A 26,066-nucleotide genomic window follows, 5' to 3' on the forward strand; every position below is an offset into this window, starting at 1 on the left:
CCACATTAGACTATAGAAACATTACGCACGTATCGATTGCAGGTTGAGGCGTTTTTGGTTTCTGGGAAGCAGAAGTAAAAGAGGAAGGAGGCTTAACCTCCTGTTAGTGGAACGGAAAGACGTACAAAAAACTCGAATAGGGTAAGAAATGAGCCGTTTAATTTTTAAAAGAACTATCCCAACACCCTACAGAGGTTCGATGCTTGGCGCAGGGACTGCCAGCTGATCCTCAACGTAGACAAAGTAATTTGTTGCGTGTACATCGACAGAAAGACCCATTATTGTACGATAACACGTTTGCAGAACAATCACTGGAAACAGTTACTTCCATAAAATATGTAGGAGTATGCGTACTGAGCGATTTGAAGGAACGACCACAAAAATTAATCGCGGGCAAGGCAGATGTCAAACTGAGATTCGTTGGAAGCATCCTCAGGAAATGTAATCCATCAACAAAGGATGTATAGAGCGTATCAAAAAGAATTATCAAATTAAAAAAAATCATAACTATTATGTTATTTGAGATATGTGCGTGAACAACGTACTGTTGAAAAGAGCAAACTCTCCAGTTTTGCATGGTTCCAGCTAGGTAGCAGCAGTGTGCACCCACTTCATTTCTAGTGAAAATGGTGTCGGGGCAACAGAAAGCGTTTTGTGTTCTACGTTTTACGTAGTGCGAGACAGTAATAACTGTTCAACATGACTTTCGTACTATGTATGGTGTGGATCCTCCTAAGCCGCGCGTGGTAGCCGAGCGGTCTGAGGCGCCTTGTCACGGTCCGCGCGGCTCCCCCCGTCGGAGGTTCGATTCCTCCCTCGCGCATAGGTGTGTATGTTGCCCTTAGCGCAAGTTAGTTTAAGTTAGATTAAGTAGTGTGTAAGCTTAGGGACCGATGACCTCAACAGTTTGGTCCCGTAAGACCTTATCACAAATTTCCAAAATTTGGATCCTCCTACAGCACAGAGCATTAGACGATGGCATGAACAGTTTCGAGAAACAGGTTGTTTGTGTAAAGGCAAATCGCTTGGCCGTCCCCGAGTGTCAGACACAGACGTCGAACGCATCCGCCATAGTTTCACAAGGAGTCTGCAGAAATCCTGTCGCTGTGCAGCTCGAAAGCTCATCATGCCCCCGATGACCGTCAGGCGTGTATTGCGTCGACGTTAACACATGAAGCCATACAAAATTCAGCTACTGCAAGCTCTTAGTGAAGTGACAAACAACAACGTGTAGAGTTCTGTAATTTCATTCTTAGCAAGTAGGAGAATGACAGTTTTCTTCCACGCTTAGTGTTTAGTGACGAGGCAACTTTCCATTTAAATGGAAAGGTGAAACGTCATAATGTGAGAACATGGGGTGGAACAACCACATGAAATTGTACATCATGAGAGAAACTCTCCAAAATTTAATATGTTTTGTGCAGTTTCACAGAAAAAAGTTTATGGTCCATTTTTCTTTGCCGAACACTATTAGAGGAAGCAAATATCTCGAAATGCTTGAGAACTTTCATTTCCCACAGTTTGGTACTGATTCGAACGAGTATATTTACCGTCAGGATGGGGCACCACCGCACTGACATCCTGGAAGTCCGGGAATCTTTAAATCAAAGGTTTACTGAACAATGGATAGGTCGCACTGGACGAAATGATTCAGCCTTACATTACTGGCGTCCAAGGTCACCGGGCCTGATTGTATGTGATTATTTTTTGTGGGGGTTTATAAAAGACTCTGTTTATGTGCCTCCGTTACCAACAACAATGAATGAAGTGAGACATCGCATAACAGCAGCTGTGGAAGCTGTAACTCAAGACATGCTCGCTGCAGTGCGGTATTGAAGACAAAAAGTTTTGCGAGTTCTTCAGGTTAAACATGGGCCAGTCTGACTGTGTCCTAGATCTGGTCAAAGAGGATCTGAGGATGGGTTCAGCAAACATACATGGTGATCCAGAAAGAAAGAACAGGTTTCATTTGTTTATAGCAGGCAAACTGTGAAACATAGAAACACATTGCGCATGTCACTGCTTCGAGGAAGGTTCAAAGTTTTGTGTTCGCACAGACACAATGCCATACATCTAACATGAACACTATGCGTTGCTCGAGAAACATCGAAACGGTAGTCCATTTCACTCCTCAAACAAATGAACAGGTTCCCGTTCACTGAATCGACACCATCAACAATACGATTTATCAGATTCTGAAGAGTAGCTGCCGTAGGTGGGACGAAGACTCTGTTTCTTTTGTATCCCCATGGAAAAAAAAATCGGAAGGTGTTGTAACACTACTATGTGGATTTAATGCATCCTATTAAAATTAACAGCTATTTAAAGGTATTTTTCCCCACACAGACGATGTCCGCTGTAACACTATCACAGCACACAGGGGATTAATGTCGAAAATACACTCCTGGAAATTGAAATAAGAACACCGTGAATTCATTGTCCCAGGAAGGGGAAACTTTATTGACACATTCCTGGGGTCAGATACATCACATGATCACACTGACAGAACCACAGGCACATAGACACAGGCAACAGAGCATGCACAATGTCGGCACTAGTACAGTGTATATCCACCTTTCGCAGCAATGCAGGCTGCTATTCTCCCATGGAGACGATCGTAGAGATGCTGGATGTAGTCCTGTGGAACGGCTTGCCATGCCATTTCCACCTGGCGCCTCAGTTGGACCAGCGTTCGTGCTGGACGTGCAGACTGCGTGAGACGACGCTTCATCCAGTCCCAAACATGCTCAATGGGGGACAGATCCGGAGATCTTGCTGGCCAGGGTAGTTGACTTACACCTTCTAGAGCACGTTGGGTGGCACGGGATACATGCGGACGTGCATTGTCCTGTTGGAACAGCAAGTTCCCTTGCCGGTCTAGGAATGGTAGAACGATGGGTTCGATGACGGTTTGGATGTACCGTGCACTATTCAGTGTCCCCTCGACGATCACCAGAGGTGTACGGCCAGTGTAGGAGATCGCTCCCCACACCATGATGCCGGGTGTTGGCCCTGTGTGCCTCGGTCGTATGCAGTCCTGATTGTGGCGCTCACCTGCACGGCGCCAAACACGCATACGACCATCATTGGCACCAAGGCAGAAGCGACTCTCATCGATGAAGACGACACGTCTCCATTCGTCCCTCCATCCACGCCTGTCGCGACACCACTGGAGGCGGGCTGCACGATGTTGGGGCGTGAGCGGAAGACGGCCTAACGGTGTGCGGGACCGTAGCCCAGCTTCATGGAGACGGTTGCGAATGGTCCTCGCCGATACCCCAGGAGCAACAGTGTCCCTAATTTGCTGGGAAGTGGCGGTGCGGTCCCCTACGGCACTGCGTAGGATCCTACGGTCTTGGCGTGCATCCTTAAGTCGCTGCGGTCCGGTCCCAGGCCGACGGGCACGTGCACCTTCCGCTGACCACTGGCGACAACACCTATGTACTGCGGAGACCTCACGCCCCACGTGTTGAACGATTCGGCGGTACGTCCACCTGGCCTCCCGCATGCCCACTATACGCCCCCGCTCAAAGTCCGTCAACTGCACATACGGTTCACGTCCACGCTGTCGCGGCATGCTACCAGTGTTAAAGACTGCGATGGAGCTCCGTATGCAACGGTAAACTGGCTGACACTGACGGCGGCGGTGCACAAATGCTGCGCAGCTAGCGCCAATAGACGGCCAACACCGCGGTTCCTGGTGTGTCCGCTGTGCCGTGCGTGTGATCATATCTTGTACAGCCCTCTCGCAGTGTCCGGAGCAAGTATGGTGGGTCTGACACACCGGTGTCAATGTGTTCTTTTTTCCATTTCCAGGAGTGTATCATCTGCCACAATGGGCATAAGGGGACGCACAGTGATGCTATGTGCGATTTACGGATGAATGTCTAGTTCGTCCGCACCCTACTTCTCGTAACTGAATTTTAACCAACTTGCTTATCTCGCGTCTCGCAGGTGTCGCCGCCATTTGTTTCTTCTCCGTCGATTGTGAGCTCTAATGTTTGTGCCATAAACAGTGCATAATAATGTGACAGGTAGATAGGTTTAAGTGTTAAGCATAAGAAGAATCGTAAAGTGTTATGACGCCAACGGATTTTATTTTATTTCACAAGTCGTAAAATTAGTTAAAAGATTTCTAGAGCCAGTCTATCGTTAATATTCATAACAAAATTCACGGTCATTAAACATTAGTTCCCGAGCACTACAAGAGCCACAGAAATTCTTCACAGCCAGCCGGTGTTTAAAATGGTTAAAATGGCTCTGAGCACTATGGGACTCAACTGCTGAGGTCATCTGTCCCCTATAACTTAGTACTACTTAAACCTAACTAATCTAAGGACATCACACACATCCATGCCCGAGGCAGGATTCGAACCTGCGACAGTAGCGGTCGCGCGGTTCGGCCCGTGTGGCCGAGCGTTTCTAGGCGCTTCAGTCTGGAATCGCGTGACTGCTACTGTCGCAGGTTCGAATCCTGCCTCGGGCATGGATGTATGTGATGTCTGTAGGTTAGTTAGGTTTAAGTAGTTCTAAGTTCTAGGGGACTGATGACCTCAGATGTTAAGTCCCATAGCGCACGGAGCCATTTGAACCATTTTTTGAAATTCTTCACACTATCTTAGAATCAGCGAGAGATATCACAAATATGTTTTTAGAGGCAAGTTTATCAATTAATTCTGTCTTTACGCGGAGTCCCACTTCTCACACTAGTTCGCATGTTGCCACCTCGAAAACCGATCGTAGACTGACTTGGAATAACACAAAATCGCCAAAGTACGTCATTTGAGGCAGCGTTTCAACAAACTGTTCCGTTTTTACATGAGATCAGATTTTATACACGGATTCTCGTATTACCTCTACGGACACCGAGCGTAGATTAGTAGTGACCTGTCTTAGAAGTTTGGCGCTTGCCAAGGGAAATGAAAATATAGCAGATTACATTCATTTCCACACCGACGTTAAAAAGGAGGAAAGAGCCAAGGGATTTCAATAGCCGTCCATAAGAAGCACAGAAGACATATCAAATGCTGAGAGGAAATTGATGAGATGATAATGACCGTAGTAATTTCAGAATATGGCCACAAATTGATCATTGTCGGGTCTTATGCACCTACAAATGACGCTAACAGGAAAGTTAAAGACGAGTTTTATGAAAAATTAACAAGTGAGGGGTGGCCACTGATAGTGGAGTAGTGGGAAGATATGGAGATGACACAGTAAATACCAGTGAAAAAACGTTACTGGATATGTGTGATACATTATCTTTGAAGATATTAAATCGTTTCTTTCCTCAAAAGCAGATCCACAAGTATGCACTGGAGATTCCTTCCAGAAATATCAGGTCAATAATAGACAATATTAGTCAAAATAAAAATTCCAACATAAGAACAAATCGTGTAGAATCTACAGAGGTGCAGAAGGTGGCTCACACCACTTCCTATTAGGTGCAAGACAGTAAAATCAAAGGGACAAAGACAAAGTAAATAGCAAATATTCCCAGGAGAACAGTGGATACTATGAAATACAACTTGGATAGCTTGAAACAAGAGTCGGTACAATTTGTTTATAAATACGGCTGTAAAACAAACCGAGGCACTTCGAAGAAAAAAGGGCGGAACACGTCTACCAAGAAATTAAAAAAAAAACTTACATGAAGCAGCATTTGGTGCACTGAGAAGCAAGAGGAAGAAAGCAAGCTCGAAAACAATGGCGGACTCAAAGCACTGAAGGAAAAGTGAACCTAAAAAAGATGTTCTGTAATAATGGGTTGAGAACACGGGAGAAACTATAGTACAACCTTGTACACTACTGGCCATTAAAATTGCTACACCAAGAAGCAATGCAGATGATAAACGGGTATTCATTGGACAAATACGTTATACTAGAACTGACATGTGATTACATTTTCCCGCAATTTGGGTGCATAGATCCTGAGAAATCAGTACCCTGAACAACCACCTCTGGCCGTAATAACCGCCTTGATACGCCTGGGCATTCAGTCAAACAGAGCTTGGATGGCGTGTACAGGTACAGCTGCCCATGCAGCTTCAACACGATACCACAGTTCATCAAGAGTAGTGACTGGCGTGTTGTGACGAGCCAGTTGCTCGGCCGCCATTGACCAGACGTCTTCAGTTGGTGAGATATCTGGAGAATGTGCTGGCCAGGGCAGCAGTCGAACATTTTCTGTATCCAGAAAGACCCGTACAGGACCTGCAACATGCGGTCGTGCATTATCCTGCTGAATTGTAGGGTTTCGCAGGGATCGAATGAAGGGTAGAGCCACGGGTCGTAACACATCTGAAATGTAACGCCCACTGTTCAAAGTGCCGTCAATGACAACAAGAGGTGAACGAGACGCGTAACCAATGGCACCCCATACCATAACGCCGGGTGACACGCCAGTATGGCGATCACGAATACACGCTTCCAATGTGCGTTCATTGCGGTGTCGCCAAATACGGACGCGACTATCATGATGCTGTACATAGAACCTGGATTCATCAGAAAAAATGACGTTTTGCCTTTCGTGCAGCCAGGTTCGTCGTTGAGTATACCATCGCAGGCGCTCCTGTCTGTGATGCAGCGTCAAGGGTAGCCGCAGCCATGGTCTCCGAGCTGATAGCCCATGCTGCTCCGAACGACGTCGAACTGTTCGTGCAGTTGGTTGTTGTCTTGCAAACGTCCCCATGTGTTGACGCAGGGATCGACACGTGGCTGCACGATCCGTTACAGCCATGCGGATAAGATGCCTGTCATCTCGATTGCTAGTGATACGAGGCCGTTGGGATCCAGCACGGCGTTCCGTATTACGCTCCTGAACCCACCGATTCCATATTCTGCTAACAGTCATTGGATCTCAACCAACGCGAGCAGCAATGTCGCGATACGATAAACCACAATCGCGATAGGTACAATGCGACCTTTATCAAAGTCGGAAACGTGATGGTACGCATTCCTCCTCCTTACACGAGGCAGCACAACAACGTGTCACCAGGCAACGCCGGTCAACTGCGGTTTGTGTATGAGAAATCGGTTGGAAACTTTCCTCATGTCAGGACGTTGTAGGTGTCGCCACCAGCACCAACCTTGTGTGAATGCTCTGAAAAGCTAATCATTTGCATATCACAGCATCTTCTTCCGGTCGGTTAAATTTCTCGTCTGTAACACGTCATCTTCGTGGTGTAGCAATTTTAATGGCCAGTAGTGTATGTTACGATGAACTGAGAAGTAAAAAAGGACATATGCAAAAGTAAACGTGAAACCTGGAAGGTTAAACGCGAAGAAATCGATCGATTCATGGTGGGGCACAAAAGTGGCGTCAGCGCGAAAAATTATTGCAGGACAGAGGAAAGAATTAAAAGAAAGAGTAAAACTGCCGATCATCAGTGAGGTAGAGTAGGAAAAACATTTTAAAGGCCTGTTAACGGAAGAAAGAGCGGAGAACAGGGAAATAAAGTGGAAGATACGTGGCTGGTCGGAGTGGCCGAGCGGTTCTAGACGCTACAGTCTGGAATCGCGTGACCGCCACGGTCGCAGGTTCGAATCCTGCCTCGGGCATGGATATGTGTGATGTCCTTAGGTTAGTTAGGTTTAAGTAGTTCTAAGTTCTTGGGGACTGATGACCTCAGCAGTTAAGTCCCATAGTGCTCAGAGCCTTTTGAACCATTTTTTGGGAGATACGTGAGAACTAGAGGGTGACCAGATAGAGCAAATAACTACGAAAGAGCTACACAAGGCGATTACCCAAATGACAATTTTGAAATCACCAGGGCCTGGAAATGTACCAATAGAATTATTGGGGTATGGCCCAAGCATTCCGTGTGAATACCTATGCAAGTTATTTAAGAAATGTTAGGGTTGGGGAGGAAATTAGAGCAGAGTGGAACCTAATCTATCTAACCCTCTTACATGAAAAAGGAAGCAAGAAAGTATGTACAAATTCTCGTGGCGTATGTGCCACAAGGTCAGTTAGCAGGAGCAGGTTGAACGGGAGGATTTTAATATCAAGAATGGAGAAGTTTGTAAATGAAATGGAAGAACAAAGTGGCTATAGAAGAGGCAGGTCACGTGTAGATAACATGTTTACCCTAGGACAGATTATGAAGAAGAGATTGGAGAGGAATCAAAGCAATCATCTGGTTTGCATAGATATTGAGAAAGCAGTTGACACAGTGCCACTAAAGATACTGTTCGAGTTGCTGGCTCTGAGCACTATGGGATTCAACTGCTGTGGTCATTAGTCCCCTAGAACTTAGAACTACTTAAACCTAACTAACCTAAGGACATCACACACATCCATGTCCGAGGCAGGATTCGAACCTGCGACCGTAGCAGTCGCACGGTTACGGACTGCGCGCCTAGAACCGCGAGACCACCGCGGCCGGCCGAGTTGCTGGGGTTAGGGGACTGCCGAAACTTTATATAAGAAGTATCGTAAACCTATACAAGTCAGCGGAATGTGCCATTAAAGTAGGGGAAGAAATTTGTAAGGAAACCTTCAGAATAGCTAAAGGACTGAAGCAACGATGCTGTCTGTCTCACACACTCTTTAAGATGTCTGTGCAAAAGGCACTGGAGCTGTGGTGTAGAAAGTGCATGGGCATGGGGATTGTAGTAGGAAACCAGTTGTTAACATGACACCGCACTTCAAGGTGAAAGTGAGGCGTGGCGTCGACATTCATAAAAATGAAATAATTGGAATCTTCGTTAAGGTGAGGACACAGCCAGTTTTACAACATGTCCGGGTATAAAATTCCTGTTACAGTTTCTTCCGCAAAAAAGAAAGGTCGATAACCTTTGTGAACAGAAACGGCACAAAACACAATCGCTTTCGGTGAATCTCTTTCATGTTCGACGGCGGCTTCAGGATTTTGTGACCTTCAAGTTGTTACATGATGCCGGTTTACTTTCCCGATAGATGAAACATCAGTTCGTCCGAAAAGATGAGTCGTTCGCAAAAAGTGTCCTAAAATGGAAAATCCGTACCTTGTGTTGTGGTCACCGGACGTAATTGCTGCAGTAACTGCAACTTGTAAGGCTTCGTATGCAGGCGTCGTTTCAGAACACGCCATACCGTTGCTTGATATAGTCGAAGTTCCCGGCGTGCCTGTCTTGTGGACTTCTGTCAACGCATCTCGGATACGCTCGACATTTTCATCAGACGTGCGTGGTCGACCAGTGCTCTTCCCTTTGCATATGCAACCGGCTTCCAAAAATCTTGTATGCCAGTCATAAATCTGCTTGTGCAGAGGCGGCTTCTCGCAGAATCAAACTTTGCACTTGAACGATGAATTAACTTCGCGCAAATTCCAACACACAGGATCCTTTCTCTTGTGGTGTAGTCGCCATATTGCTACAAACAAGCAACAGAGCAGCTGTGTCAAAACTTTGAACCGTCTTCTGTCCAGTAACATACGCAATGTGTTTGTATCTTTTGTAGTTTGTATGTAATAAACAACTGAAATCTGTTTTTTCACTGTGCGGCTGGTCCCGGTGGAGGTTCGAGTCCTCCCTCGGGCATGGGTGTGTGTGTTTGTCTTCAGGATAATTTAGGTTAAGTAGTGTGTAAGCTTAGGGACTGATGACCTTAGCAGTTAAGTCCCATAAGATTTCACAGACATTTGAACATTTTTGAACATCTTTCTTTTTGAATCACCCTGTATATTTGTGTCGAATAACATCTGACGAAAAATTAGCCACAACGCCAAATGTGTGAAAAATCGAAAGACTTTGTAGACGACAGTGGTTTATTTACGACGAATACTCGATTTTTTTTAATATCCAGTAAAAACCATTTGCAACGAACTGAAGTTTGTTCCTCCATCGGGTAGTTTTTCCGTCATGTACAGCTGCAAATGACGCTTTTGTGGCAGACATTCTCAGTAGCAGCAGCACCGTACTATAAGTTGCGGCTGCACTGTTTTCCGAGCGCTACCCCGCACGGCTCACGCGGCTCATCTGTCGCTGTAGGCCACAGGCAGCGTCCGCTGCCGCTTCCGCCTGGCGCACGATGGGAACCGCAACTACTGGTTCGATAATGGAAGACAATAAAACGGCATGGCTGCCGCGCAACAGAAGGTGTCGATCCGTGACTCAGGCAGGTGCAACACCTGTTGTGGTGCTGCTGTGTCGAGCCAACATTGTGCACTTAGCTGTACCGTGGCAGACGTTGCGGGGGCCTTGCAATCCGGTGCTGGATCGTCTCTGCGTATGATCCTCGCTTCTAATGGTTGCGTACGCGAATCGTGTTTGTTGCAGCGTATCTTACACGAAACTGAGTGACCCAGTATGACAAATTTTTGAAATTTGTGTTAAGTTCCTATGGAACCAAACTGCTGAGGTCATCGGTCCCTATGATTACACACTACTTAATCTAACTTTAACTTACGCTAAGGACAATACACACACACACACACACACACACACACGCCCGAGGGAGAACTCGAATCTCCGACGGGGAAAGCCGCGCGAACCGTGGTAAGGTGTCCTAAACCGAGCGGATACCCTGCGCGGCCAGTATGACACACACAGAGGCGAATCATTCTTTCCGCTCGAATTCTGACATATGGCGATACTGCGCCTTACGACGTCGACGGAGCATCACAGTACTTGCAACCAAGTTTGGGCTTAAGATAAATAAATAAATAAAAAAGATTCAAATGGCTGTGAGCACTATGGGACTTAACTTCCGAGGTCATCAGTTCCCTAGAACTTAGAAATACTTAAACCTAACTAACCTAAGGACATCACACACATCCATGCCCGAGGCAGGATTCGAACCTGCGACCGTAGCGGTCGCGCTGTTCCAGACTGTAGCGCCTAGAACCACTCGGCCACTCCGATTTCGGCTTCCTTCGACAGGTCTTCACTGGCTGAGATTGGCATAACACTGATCTCTCCAGTCAACCAAGAGAAGATGTTGCTGGGCCTACATGTGCACCAGCTCTCTGCAATCTTACGCACTTAGTCCAGGAAAAGTGCTCTATACAATACATTCTCGTAGTAAGAACACATAGGATCACTGTCTCTGCGTGTTGCGGTATTCACACACATTTGAGGATAATTCTACAAAGTAATGTGAAGTGGTACGTGGACGTAAAATCAGTTGTTGTTAGGGATGATGGGTAAATTGGATTTATTGGGAAAATTTTAGGAAAGTGCATATCAGCTGCAAACAACATTATGTACAGGTCGCTTATTCGACTTACTCTTGACTACTCTTTGAGTATTTGGGCTCCTCATTTGGTCATATTAAAGGAAGAGGTCCAAAGAATTTATAGCCTTGCAGAGAGATTTTTAGCCAGTTCAGTTTGTAGGAACGTGTGACGGAGACTTCGGTAATCTTAAATGAGAATCACTGCGATCTTTTCACAATGTGCTGTTGGGATGTTTTAAAGATCAAATTGCCGAGAAACGTTTTAACTTCCGTATATTTCGGGAAAACATCTTAAGAACGAGATGAATAAGAACAGGGCTCATTCACATGGAACATTTAACGGCTGGATGAATAACGGTACGAAGACTCGATGGCTTCGGTACACATAAAAGACTTGTTGCAACAAACCGTCTTCGTGTAAAATCGTAGTGATCTCCAACTTTGTGTCACCTGCGTCTGGTGTGTTGCGTGGGGGAATGTGCAGTATCCCACAGAGAGCACTACAGACCAACTAACCAACTTCTGTCATCGCAAGAACGGATGGCAGTCAAAGCGCATGACTGGTCCTCGTCACCGCCTCAAGAGATTACCGTTTTCAGTAATGCAATGAGTTCTCCTCATCGGCCGGCCGGGTGGCCGAGCGGTTCTAGGCGCTTCAGTATGGAACCGCGCGACCGCTACGGTCGCAGGTTCGAATCCTGCCTCGGGCATGGAAGAGTGTGATGTCTTTAGGTTAGTTAGGTTTAAGTAGTTCAAAGTTCTAGGGGACTGTATGTAGTATGTAGTGCGTCTGAAAATAAGTTATGGGAAACATATTTCCGTTTGTTAAACAGAGATTTCCGTACTCGTTACCTCCTAAACCGTTTAGCTGATGGGCAGTACTAATTTACCGAGCGGGGTGGCGCAGTGGTTAGCACACTGGATTCGCATTCGCGAGGACGACGGTTCAAACCCGTGTCCGGCCGTTCTGATTTAGGTTTTCCGTGATTTTCCTAAATCGTTTCAGGCAAATGCCAGTATGGTCTCTTTGAAAGGGCACGGCCGATTTCCTTCCACATCCCTCCATAATCCGAGCTTGTGCTCCGTTTCTAATGGCCTCGTTGTCGACGGGACGTTAAACACTAATCTCCTCCAGTATTAATTTGTAAAAATATTGCAGTTCCTTTGACATAACGTATTTAATTCATTGCGAATAATGTTACTAAGAGGATGCAAAGCTCGCAAACGCGATAAGTGGGAAACGATGATAACTATTATTAGGGAACAAAATTCTTAGAAAATTTTAGTTTGCAGTTTCTGTGTCTCAACGGAATACGCAAATATACTTAACCTACAATGTTCGCACGTAACTGTTACGTATCTTATTTTCAAATAACTGTATATCGTGCAAAGACTAGGAGGGTAAAATATTACCAGGTGGGGCTTAAACAGTAAGTGCACGGGCCATCCTACGTCGCCCTAAATGAAATCCGAACGTGAGCAAATGATAACTGTGCATCCTGTGAGCGGTGTTGCCCTTTTACGTCAGTAATTGCAGTGTAATGTCGGATCAGTACTGGAATAAATGGTGTGCAAGACGTATGGACCAATATTTTACTTATTCTTAGCTGAAAGTCAACAATATCGCACCACTGGAAATACTGGCTGCCTACTGTTAAGGAATAATAATCGTCATGTGAATAAAAACGGCACAATTGTATTATGTAAAACTATATGCAGACTGCCTTGCCAAAAGTAGCAGCATAGGCCTTTTTTTTTATAATTACACGTTTAGGTAATTGTTTAAATCAAAATCTGTATTACCAAACGACTGATCGGGGGCTTGGTCACATAGTTCATGTTGCAGATTGCCTAACGGCTTCCGAGGACAACAAGAAATTGATTTTCAATATTTCAGTTAATTATCTACGGAATTTAAAAATTAGAAATGCTGTCGTAATCTCTTTGAGTGGCACAATCTAATGATACCAACAAACAAAAACTCCGTCCGAACTGGTCTCGGAAGGCCCAACGTTACTGACCACCGCTGTGTCGTCTTCAGCCGATAGGCTTCAGTGGATACGGATATGGAGGGGCATGTCGTCACCACACCGCCCTCATGGCCGTTGTCAGTTTTCGCAACCGGAGCCGGCTACTTCTAGTCAAAAAGCTCCTCAATTGACCTCACCAGGGCTGAGTGCACCCCGCTTGCCAACAGCGCTCGGCAGACGCGAATCTTATGTTAAAGTCTTAACACAAGACAAGTATTGCAGTTAGAAACTATGTGCTTGTTTTGAGGCACCGTAACAGCGCGCAAATGCCCAGGCTTTAGTCATCTAGTTCAAATGGTTCAAATGGCTCTGAGCACTATGGGACTTAACATCTGAGATCATCAGTCCCCTAGAACTTAGAACTACTTAAACCTAACTAACCTAAGGACATCACACACATCCATGCCCGAGGCAGGATTCGAACCTGCGACCGTAGCGGTCGCGAGGTTGCAGACTGTAGCGCCTAGAACCGCTCGGTCACCAGGCCGGTTTAGTCATCTACTAGTATTTGCGAATGAGAGGACTTAGCGACTTAAAAAAAAAAAAACTTACATATAATTTCAAACTTTTAAGAAACTTTTTCTCGCTGACACTCTCCACAAAATGACGAAAGGAAAAAAGTTTATCGCTTATCACATTCTCGTTGATCGTGAAGTAAAGCTTCAGCATCAGGCACGACGTTTTTATTTATTACTTTTTTACCACTAACTCTATTCACAACAAACTGTGCAGACATTATCCTCATACACCACTAAATATACCTGCAAAATTATGTTATTGTACGACAAAAGTTCAGGAAATATGACATTACAAGCACAGAGATGTATCAAAAAATTGCTTTTGCTTAAAATGGAGCTGAAATTACCCAAGCTATATTTATCCGGTGCTTCATAATGAGAGCACTCAGAGGCTTCCGACAAACTAAACATAATTTAAGACCTTTTCAAAACTTTTTCTCACTTGCGTGCTTAAAGCAAAATATATAACACATTACATTTTTTATGAAGTAATGGGACATTTGAAATTGTTTTGTACACGGGAGTTCGATACTTCGATTCATGAAGGATGCGGGGGTTTACGTGTCAAATAAAATCACAGTGAAGACTCACGCGAGTGGAGAAGTATAATTTGGTAAAAAATAAGGAATTATTATTGTCAGCAAAAAAGTTACTACATAAATAAGCAGAATTCCTTACAAGACACGATACTGTTTATGCATATAGCCACCATACGTTGACATGAGCTGTAGAAACTGTACATGTAAGCGTTATCGGAAAATTGTGTGTCTGTTCATCGGACCCCGTCTCTCGTAGGCGAAGAAGGTAGCCAAGGAAACTCCTGTCTGGTCCATTCTCAGGGACTGTTCTCCTCTCTGGGGGTCACCAAACAGCGTTAACCGAATCTATGGAAAAGTTCTAAAATAACTGTGAAATGTGTCACAAGTTTGTTTAAAAAAGTATTTGCTCAACAAAATTCGAAGGGGAAATCTAAAATAGTTTGCGTCATGAAAAAAAATCCATCTTAAAGTCCGAGAACCCTCCTCCTGAGAGAAGTTAAGAAATATATTGCTGCGAAACACGTATAGTTAAAAGTTACTACTGTATGCAGCGATTAGACTTCTCGTGAATGGCAGAGTGCACAAATCCTCCATTTACGATTCGCCAATGGTCGTCATTCGGATCGTTTTTTCTTTGCGTGCCAGCGGTTTAACAGGACAACGAAGGTAAATAACTCCTCTGCAGGTGAATTACAGCCACTGATTAGATTTCTCAGTGTAAAAGGTCATAAAGCGACAGAAATTACGCCCTTTTGGCACACGTTTATGGCTTTCAGTAATCAGTGAAGGAAAAGTAAAGTAATTGTTTTCTGATCTCAAGGAAATCGGTGTGAATATACACGATAGGGAGATGAGTGACACTCATATGCTCCTGGTGAAAAGTTGTTGAAAACACGCTGCTTCCCAATGAATGTGCTTGTATGTGTGTTTTGTGGATGTGTTCTGAATTTTACACTGGAGCAAATTTGTAATCAATCACAGACGGACATGCCTCAGCAAACCTGACCAGCAGGCAAATTTGTTAACGTACACAACTTAAACAGATAATTGCCATTAACAAACAGTACATAAATGCGGCAATCACTAGCAGTAGTTGATAGACATTGCTACAGCCATTTATATTGTTCTCATTTTTGTCCAATTCGGGAGGAGGACGGTTCAGACCCGCGTCTGGCCATGCTGATATAGGTCTTCCGTGGTTTCCCTAAATCGCTTCAGGCGAAATGGTTCCTTCGAAAGGGTACGGCCGACTTTCTTGCCCATCCTTCCCTAATCTGGTGGAACCGATGACTTCGCAGTTTGGTCCCCTCCCCTAGATCATTCAACCAACCATTCTTCTCCAGTCCAGTTCTTCGTCTTTACGAACATGATTTTAACAGGACGTTAAACTCTAACGTCCCAATGATTTCGTGTACGGTGGTGAAGTTAGAGATATTAGGGCTTATAAATAGGCGTGTAGGCAACCTTTCTCCCTTGCATCATCTGCGAATATAAATTTTCTTATCATTTATTTCCCGAGGTTCCACGGAACCATAAGAACCAAAGTTATTACGTCGCGGAAGAAGTAACTACATATGTGATTCGATGGGCTCACGATCTACCCATCTGATCTTCAGTATTCTTCTGTAGCACCACATTTCGAAAGGTTCCATTCTCTTTTTGTCTGAACTGTTCATCGTCCACGTTTCACTAACGTACAAGACTGCACTCTATGCGAATACCTTCAGAAAAAGACTTCTTAATATTTCAGTCTATATTCGGTGTTCACAAATTTCTCCTCTTCAGAAACGCTTTTCTTGCGATTGACAGACTGCATTTTATATCCCCTCTCCTTCGGCCGTCATTGTTTATTTTACTGCCCAGTTAGCAAAACTCGTCTATACTTTAAGTGTGTCGTTTCCTACTCTTAGTTCGGTCAGCATCACCTGATTTAATTCAACTACGTTCCATTACCCTTGTTTTGCTTTTGTTAATGTTCGTCTTATATCCTCCTTTCGAGACTCTATCCACCCCGTCCAACTGCGCTTCCAAGTCCTATGCTGTCTTTAACAAAATTACAATGTCATCGATAAACCTCAAAGGTTTTTTTCTTCTTCCTGGATTTTCAGTCCTTCTACAAATTTTTCTTTGGTTTCTTGTACTGCTGGCTCTACGTACAGATTGAATAACATCGTGGATAGGCTACAACCCTGTCTCACTCTCTTCTCAACCACTGCTTCACTTTCATGCCCCTAGACTCTTATAACCGGTGTCTTGTTTCTGTACAAGTTGTTGATTACCTTTAGATCCCTGTTTCCATCCCTGTCCTTCAGAATTTCGAAGAGTGTAGTCCAGTCGAAACTGCCAAAAGCTTTCTCCAAATCTACAAATGCTGTAAACATAAGTTTACGTTTCCTTAACTAGTCTTAGAAGATAAGTGGTAGTGTCAGTATTGCCCCACGTGTCCCTACATTTCTGCAGAATCCAAATTTATTTTCCCAGAGGTCGGCAGTTTTCCATTCTTCTGTAAGTAATTCATGTTAGTATTTTGCAACCATGACTTATTAAAATGATAGCTCGGTAATATTCACACCTGTCAGCGCCTGCTTTCTTTGGAATTGGAATTATAACATTCGTCTTGAAGTCTAAGGGTATTTCGCCTGTCTTATACATCTTGCACACCATGTGGAATAGTTTTGCTATGGCGGTCACTTCTAAGGATATCAGCAGGTCTGAGGGAATATCGTATGCTCCAGGGATCTTGTTTCGGCTTAGGTCTTTCAGCACTCTGTCAAATTCTTCTCGCAGTGTCATATCTTCTATCTCATCTTCATTTACGTTATCTTCCCTTTCTATAATATTGTCTTCAACTTCATTACCCTTGTAGAGACCCTCTATGTATTTCTTCCACATTTCGGCTTATTACTGGTTTTTCATTTCATCTCTTTACATTAATACAGCTATTTTTCTTTTCTTCAAAGACTCTTTAATTTTCCTGTAGGCGGTATCTATCTTTGTATTAGTTATATATGCTTCTATATCCTTACATTTGTCATCTAGCCATTCCTGCGTAGCCAATTGAAATTTCCTGTTACCAATTTTTTTTTAGATATTTGTGTTTCCTTTCGCCTGCTTCATTTGCTGTATTTTTGTATTTTCTCCTTTCAGCAGTTAAACTCAGTATCTCCCGTAATATCCAAGGATCTCTTTATCTTTTTGATCCTCTGCTGCCTTCACCATCTGATTCGTCTTCTACTGCATTCCTTTTCCCTGTTTCAGTCAACCGTTGCCTAATGCTCCCTCCAAAACTCTCAACAACCTGTGGTTCTTTCAACTTACATAAATCCCATCTGCTTAATTTCGTATCTTTTTGAAGTTTTTTTCGGTTTTAATCTACCGTTTATAACCAGTAAATTGTGGTCAGAGCACATATCTGCTCCTGGAAACGTCTTTCAGTTTAAAATCTGGTTCCGAAATCTCTATCTTACCATTATAAAATCAATTTGAAACCTTCCAGTGTTTCCAGGCCTCTTCCACGTATACAACCTATTTTCATGATTCTTAAAACAAGTGATACCTATGTTTAAGTTATGCTCTGTGCAATATCCTACCAAGTGGTAGTCTCATTCCTTTTCCCCAGTCCATATTCACCTACTAATTTTCCTTCTCTTCCTTTTCCCACTGCCTGATTCCAGTCGCCCACCATAATCACATTTTCCTCTCTCTTAATTGTGTGAATAATTTATTTCATCTCACCATACATTTCTTCAATCGCTTCATCATTTGCAGAGCTAGTTGGCATATGCAGTTGTACTTTGTGGTGGGTGTTGCCTTCGTGTTTATCTTGGCAACGATAATGCGTTCACTGTGCCGCTCATTGTAGCTTACCCGCTATTCCTATCTTCTTATTCATTATTGGGTCTACTCATGTATTACCTGACCATAAGTACTGGTCTCCCTGGCAAAGCACTTCACTAATTCCACTATATTTAACTTCAACATATCCATTTCTCTTTTCAAATTTTCCAATCTGTCTGCCTGATTGGGGGAACTAACTTTCCACGCTACTAACTGTAGAGTACAAAAATGTTTTTTCTGATGACATCTTCCTGAGTAGTTGCTGCGCGGAAATTCGAATGGGGAGAATATTTCCCCTCTGTAATATATTTCACCCAAGATGATGCCATCGCCATGTCACCACACAGAGCAGCACGCCCTCGCAAAAAAAAAGGTTCGAATGGCTCTGAGCACTATGGGACTAAACATCTGAGGTCATCAGACCCCTAGAGCTTAGAATTGCGAATTACGTAAACCTAACTAACCTAAGAACATCACACACATCCATGCCCGAGGCAGGATTCGAACCTGCGACCGTAGCGGTCAATAGATACGCCTCATTTGAATGCACCCACGGTACGGCATGCGTATCTTCGATACACGCAAGCCGCCCCACGACGGCAAGGTCCATGGCTCATGAAGTGAAACCTGGTTAATGACGATCCGAGACTCCGTGGATCACGGTATACCGCGGTTAATTCAGAGTACACACATTTTTATCAAAAACTGCTATTTGCTAAACTTAGAACGCATGCTACATGTCACATTTGAACTCCCACTTCATTATTTACGCTTTAGCCTACTCCCCAGACACTGACAACTTACCTACAAAATTACACGTAAAACTCACAGTATTTCGTATATTCTGTTTTCATTTAATAACAGTCACATTTTTTTGTTTATTTTACATTTATTTTCTTCCTGTCGACGGTTCTAGTTTTCTGGAGAGTCGAAACTTGGTACATTCAAACGAATTTTGTCCTGCATTATCTAATAACAGATCAACGCGTTTCAGTGTGTTGGCGTGCGTGATGACGAGTTCCTCCATCACCTCATCTTCGTTCACTTCCTCTCACCGAGGAATTCATTAGATCATTTATAAATAGACGCTGACACGCTAAAAGTAATGCCTCCGAATTTTTCCTGTGAAAACCCCAAAGCTTTTAAAATAAAACAAATGTTAATAACATTCTACATCTTTATTCTTCATGTCTACATATTTAGAGCCCTTTGCCACTAGACGGCTCCGAATTGTAGGATGTATGGTGGTAAGTAACGCAACTGTGTCGGTGCGGGAGAAACAGAATTTCGAAGACTTTGTCCACACATGGAACACCCTCTGTTTCGGCATTACAGCACCAGACCGCACACGAGTGCTGCGACATCTGCAGCAATCCGACGCCTTGGTTGCACTCTCGTCGATCACCCTCCATACAGTACCGACTAGGCCCCACCCGATTAGCATCTATTAGCAGAACCTAAAGAACACTTTCGTGCAAAAAAATGGCTCTGACCACTATGTGACTGAATTTCTGAGGTCATCAGTCCCCTAGAACTTAGAACTACTTAAACCTAACTAACCTAAGGACATCACTCACATCCATGCCCGAGGCAGGATTCGAACCTGCGACCGTAGCGGTCGCGCGGTTCCAGACTGAAGCGCCTAAAACCGCTCGGCCACTCCGGCCTACACTTGGTGCACTTCACCTTGGTGGTGATCAAACAGTGCAAGCAGAGGTGAGATTGTAGCTCGTCAGCAAGATCAAACATTCTACAGTGGCAGCATCAACAAATTAATCTCATCTACATCTACGTACGTACTGGTTCAACTGGCTCTGAGCACTTAGGTCATCAGTCCCCTAGAACTTAGAACTACTTAAACCTAACTAACCTAAGGACATCACACAACACCCAGCCATCACGAGGCAGAGAAAATCCCTGACCCCGCCGGGAATCGAACCCGGGAACCCGGGCGTGGGAAGCGAGAACGCTACCGCAAGTCACCGTATGTTGCGCTGCGGAGGTTGTCCTGTATCGACACTAGTCATTTCGTTTCCTTTTTCAGTCGCAAGTAGACCGAGGGAAAAACGACTGTCTGTATGCCTCTGTCTGAGGCCTAATTTCTCGTATTTTACCTTCGTGGTCCTTATGCGCAGTGTCTGTTGGCAGCAGTGAAATCGCTCCCGATTATTGGAGTTCTGATTAGGGGGTGTATCGTCTTCTGACGCTAAAACGTAAGTCTCATGCTTAATCGTGTACTTTCAACGGTTCAAATGGCTCTGAGCACTATGGGACTCAACTGCTGTGGTCATTAGTCCCCTAGAACTTAGAACTACTAAAACCTAACTAACCTAAGGACATCACACACATCCATGCCCGAGGCAGGATTCGAACCTGCTACCGTAGCAGTCGCACGGTTCCGGACTGCGAGCTTAGAACCGCGAGACCAACTTTCAACGGAAATATTCCTTGTAATTGTAATATGGTTTAGGCTTTTTTTCCAAATTCCACGAAATCTGTACTAATAATCTGCAAACCTGATGGGCACGCGGATAATCGGGAGCTTGCTTTTTGTACAAGCTGTAGGGTTCGACCTACTGAGAATATTAGTATAAGACATAAGGAGTGTTCCAAAACTAGCTGCAGTAATATATTTTTTAAATATTTTACACAACAGGCCTGGTTCGGCTTATTACCATTATCAAGTGACGTCTAGTTAGAAGTGACGACCATATTGCATCCACAACAAATTTTTTCTGTCATGCCTTGGTAAGTACCGGGTGATCAAAAAGTCAGTATAAATTTGAAAACTGAATAAATCACAGGATAATATAGATAGAGAGGTAAAAATTGACACACATGCTTGGAATGATATGGGATTTTATTAGAACAAAAAAAATACAAAAGTTCAAAAAATGTCCGACAGATGGCGCTTCATCTGATCAGAATGGCAATAATTAGCATAACAATGTAAGACAAAGCAAAGATGATGTTCTTTACAGGAAATGCTCAATATGTCCACCATCATTCCTCAACAATAGCTGTAGTCGAGGAATAATATTGTGAACAGCACTGTAAAGCATGTCCGGAGTTATGGTCAGGCATTGGAATCGGGTTTTGTCTTTCAGCATCCCTAGAGATGTCGGTCGATCACGATGCATTTGGGCCTTCAGGTAACCCCAAAAGTCTGGGGACCTGGGAGGCCAAGCATGACGGAAGTGGCGGCTGAGAACACGATCATCACCAAACGACACGCGCAAGAGATCTTTCACGCGTCTATCAATATGGTTTTTCTTTTCTAAGAAAACCTCATGTCATTCCAAGCATGTGTGTCAATTTTTACCTCTCTATCTACATTATTCCGTAATTTATTAAGTTTTCAATTATATACTAACTTCTTGTAGTTACGAAATTTAAAAATACGTTTTTGTCGGATTACCTAGATATGACAAAAAATTTACTACAGATGCTAATCGGTCGTCACTTCCAACTAGACGTCACTCGATAATGACATTAAGTCGAAACTGACCTGTCGCGTATATATATAAAATTGAAGCTAGTTTTGGGGCATTCATTATGTCTTATACTGACGCATACTATGCTGCGGCCCCAACGGAAGGTAAAATACTGAGAAAGTTTTTAATTATTTGTAATGTTTAGCGGAAGATCATATCTGAAGAGAAGCTATAGAGCAAGAACTTGATCCTGCGGCGCCCTTTCCTGCTCACAGCTCGCAGATATTTTTTTCGCCCTTTGTTGACACAGGGAAAGGGAGCAGCGGGCTGACGCAGAAGGTAGGTACCCCGCCAGTGGCTGGCGGAGAACTAGTGCAGATGTAGATGAGGTAATGTCTGCGGCGGCGGCGGCGGCGGCGCGCGGTCGTGGCGCTGCGAGCCGCGGCGGCCGAGCGATAAGCGCGCAGCTAGGCTGACTCTGCAGTTTGGTGGCGGCAGCCTGACCGGGTGCCTCGCGTTGCAGGTGACGCTGCTACGCCTGTGACCGCCGCCGGATAGCATGCGCTGTGCGCCCGGGACGCCGCCGCGACCACGCTCCACCCGTCCGCCCAGCTAGCACCCGAGACTCCAGCTCCAGCGCCGCAGTGCCTTGTTCCCCGGGGGGAGGGGACGGGGTGTCGGGGGGGGATGTGTCTGTAGCGGCACAAGCGGACGCCTGTGGCGAGTGCTGGTGTGAGCGATGGACGACGGCGAGGACTACTTGGGGGCTCCGAGCTCGGGACCCGAGGTCAAGGGCCAGCAGGCGATGGGAGGAGGCTGCGTCTTCAACAAGGCGGCGCCGGAGGTGGTGACCAAGGCGACGGCCGGAGGCAGCAGCGAGCTGGGCGACATGACCTTCTGCATGGCCAACTACGTCAAGGACGCCATGAAGGTACCAGCTCTGCTTTTCGCGCTTCCTGCTTGCGCACCACTTTCCTTCAAAGTAATCCTTCACTATTACAGCATCAGACCATTTTCCTCTACCATTACTTTCGTCAAACCTACGTTATACCCGGCCACTAAATCGCAATGATCAATTTCTTGCCATCAGCTATTCGGTTGGGTATTTTCTTTCTCCAATGTCGTATTCTCAGCAGTTCTCTCCACCTGCAATAACATTTGCGCTCACAGCTGCCGTGCGTCTCGCTTCCGTGCCAAATATCACTATGCATCGCCTTTCCTTTCAGTCGACCTAATGTGACGTTGTCCAGACAGCACGGAAATCTCATCGCAGCCTCCGCAACGAGCCTAATTTCGCGCTCCACGAGGACACGTCTTTCCTCATTGTCAGTGCCCTCTGCTGGCAGCCGGAGAAGGACCCGCCGATGTCGTGACAGTGCTCGTAGATCGAGGAGGATGCGCCCGCTGGCAGTGTTCCCGGTAGCGTGATGTGTGACGTGCGCCGAGAGGCCCTGGTATCTGTGCCTGGGTGCCGCTCACACTTATCAAGAGAGTTCCCTGCCCGCCATCTTGCTAAGCAACCACAGTGTACAAGAGAGCGTTAATCGCCTAACGAGAGACAATTGAAGCTTAGGGGGCCTTACAGCCCGAGGGTCAGTCACCCTACTTCTCATCCTGTCTACTTACGCAGCTGTGTGAATACGGAAAGTTAGTTCACCAGTGTAGCCCAAAATAAAAATGAATGGCAACGCTTTTTCCCATAACGTTGTAGAATATTGTAACAAACGGATACTCCTTTCCTTTCAATTTGCACCTACTGTACGGTCTCAGCGCGTACGAATGATTAGTTGGACGTAAGAAGCCTTCAGAAACCAGACGGTTCTGGATAAGAAGAAAAGAAAAATAGGTTCATTGTTGTCAGTGACGCTAGTGTAAATTCTGATTTTCTGAGACATGGTACTTCATACAGGTCCAGTACTTAGCGCACTTATTATAGTTTATCTTCTCCTTTTTCGGATTGCGTGTTCGGTAACTGTATGGTCGCAACTGGGCAGGGGGGTGCCGTTTTGTATATTAGGCTTTTCGAAAAGATATACTTAGATTTATTCATACTCTGGCTGATTAACTTCTAATTAGAAGCTATTTGTGTAGAATTTTAAGCTGACTACGGTGGTATTGGTAACTCTGTAGTTATTCGATACCGTTCGCAAAAGAGACGGAGTCAAACTATCGGACTACGTGAATAGTCGTTCATCAGCATACAAGCGCGACTTACACATTTTGAGTACGACACTGAGATAAAATTGCTCTACTTTTTTTCACAGTATGCGCCATGCTGACTATTTGTTACAAGGGACGCTAACTTCGATATTCTTCTTTCGTGGGCAATTTGTTATCACATGCACACTACTTGATAAGTAGTAAAAGGTACGTAGAGGACCCCCTTGCTTATTTCGTAATTTATGTACGATATCTGATATCATGAATACGAGTCGGAAACTTGTCCTTTATCTAAAATACTTCTTCTGAATTTACCTCGAAATTTTAGTTTTTACGGTGTAAAAAAAAAGTTCATTAAATATCACAAATTGTATTTTTAAGTGTTTTGACGAAACCGAAAGGCTAATGCTTTTGACTGCACCATCACGTGTAAGGGCGTGATGTGTGTTCTGCAACACCTTTTCACTCAGCTCTGAAGATGGCCGTTACCGACCGAAATTAATTATTTGATTAGAAAGAAACATTGCGATACAAGACTGAAATTATAATAAAGCAAATGACCTAGTATTTAAATATGGCGCTGACTTAAACATTAGGTTATTTTATAGGTCAGTCTGTTACCACAATATTTATTTGGCTTTCACATTCGTTGGCTTCGCCAATTCACCATATTATCACCTTTCACCCTAACCTAGGTCGCGGGCTACGCTACAGGTCAGTCTGTCACCACAACAAAGATTTCAGGGGAAGGCCAATATCGCACTTTAACTAATTAGCTATACTACACTGGCGAACAAGCACGACTTCCACTTCTAGGATAAGATATTAGGGAGGAACAGAGTTTATTTAAACTTCCTTGATTTCTCTACATCCGTTAAGGCAAATACCGGGGTGAGTCCTTTAAAGACATTGTCCGTTTCAATCCCTTCCCTTTCCTTCCCCTACCGTAATGATACTGCCGTCGACGGGACGTTAAAACCTAATCTCTTCGTAAGTCTGTTGAATTAAATGTCGACTGGAGGTTAAACGTTTACATTCCTTTCTTCTGTCCTTCCTACAAATGCCCGCACCTGGCGTCATTAATTTTCCTGTCTGTTAGTTCCGCTGCAACGCGTCTTTGTTCTTTGTGTTCGGAACATTTCCAGGCTAGTTTAGTTGCAAACTTTGTTTCATTATTCATTATGAAGAGATAACAGGTGAACCGAATTATACGAGCACACGTTCTGTGGAAATGATAAATTTCAGAGAAAGAGTATATTTCATTAGGGATGATGTTAAACTAATGTAGTTGTATTAGAATATTCAGATGAATTTGTGCTTAGTAGTCTCAGTTACTTCCAGTTAATACTATTGAAGCAGGAGTAATACCAGTGGTCTCAAAATGTTCACCTCTACTGTTTTTTAGGTGCGATGTGAGTGCATCTCATTGCAATAAGTTACTTCACTAGTCAAACGGTGCAGAATGTAAGTATACTGGTTGTAAACGATAATTGTTTACATCGTAACACAATGGTATAGAGGAAGTCGAGACGTAAAATAGGACACTACCTAAAATTGGCCTACAAAAATTTAGATTTTCAATATTCTCTCGCTCTCTTCGCACAAACTATTAGTCCTAGGGGAAAAAGATAATAGGTGCTTTTGTGTAGGATGTTCTAATTTTACACCGGGATAAGTTATCGCTAGAAGCAGCGGTTTTCGAGTTATACAAGAAAAACGTAAAAAAGCGACCTTTAAAAGCACTCCCAAGCACCCCTCTCGCCCCTCACACACACACACACACACACACACACACACACACACACACACACACACAGCACGACTCAGGATTTTTAATATGGCGTCCCATCTACCACTGTTCGAAACTTTGAGGCACATATGGTAAATAGTTCGTGTAGTAGCAAAGTTTTTTAGAGTGATAGGAGAGTGTGCCATGAACAACAAAGCAAAAACCCTGACCGGTGGGTAGTGAGGCGGTGGTTTCGCTGAAGGGCACTTTTTTACGTTTTTTCTTGAATAATTCGAAAAGCGCGCCCCCTACTGAAAATAAATTCTGTTACAAAATTAAATTACATACAAAAATGTCCTATTCATGTATTATTTAAGACTAATAGCTTGCGCAAAGAGCGCGAGAGAAGTTGAAAATCTCGCGCGACGTGCATGCGCACCGGTTTTGTAGGCCGACTTGATGTAGTTACCTGGCTTGATTGACCACAGGTATCCTGCATAAAATTTGCTCGTCTCGTCCTCCTCTATACCACTGTGGTACGTTGTATAAATACCCAGTGTCAAAAATTATTTCGTATCTTGGGAATAGGTATCCGCGAGTGTTCATTGTTGTGTTAAGGGTATTCGGTAGCGGTGGTTAACGACTTGTTGCATAGTTTAAA

The 26,066-nt window shown here is 44.3% G+C and overlaps 1 protein-coding gene across 1 annotated transcript in view; it reads left to right on the top strand.

The window, feature by feature from the left end:
- LOC126297593 (kelch-like ECH-associated protein 1B) overlaps nucleotides 1-26,066 on the top strand; it is a 425,725-nt gene that overhangs the window by 279,459 nt on the left and 120,200 nt on the right. Inside the window, exon 4 of the mRNA XM_049988568.1 lies at nucleotides 22,040-22,447. Coding sequence (XP_049844525.1) covers nucleotides 22,256-22,447 — 192 coding nt within the window. The 5' untranslated portion in view covers nucleotides 22,040-22,255. The remainder of the gene's footprint in view (nucleotides 1-22,039; nucleotides 22,448-26,066) is intronic.

Source organism: Schistocerca gregaria, chromosome X, assembly GCF_023897955.1.
Source record: "Schistocerca gregaria isolate iqSchGreg1 chromosome X, iqSchGreg1.2, whole genome shotgun sequence".
Lineage (NCBI taxonomy): Eukaryota > Metazoa > Arthropoda > Insecta > Orthoptera > Acrididae > Schistocerca > Schistocerca gregaria.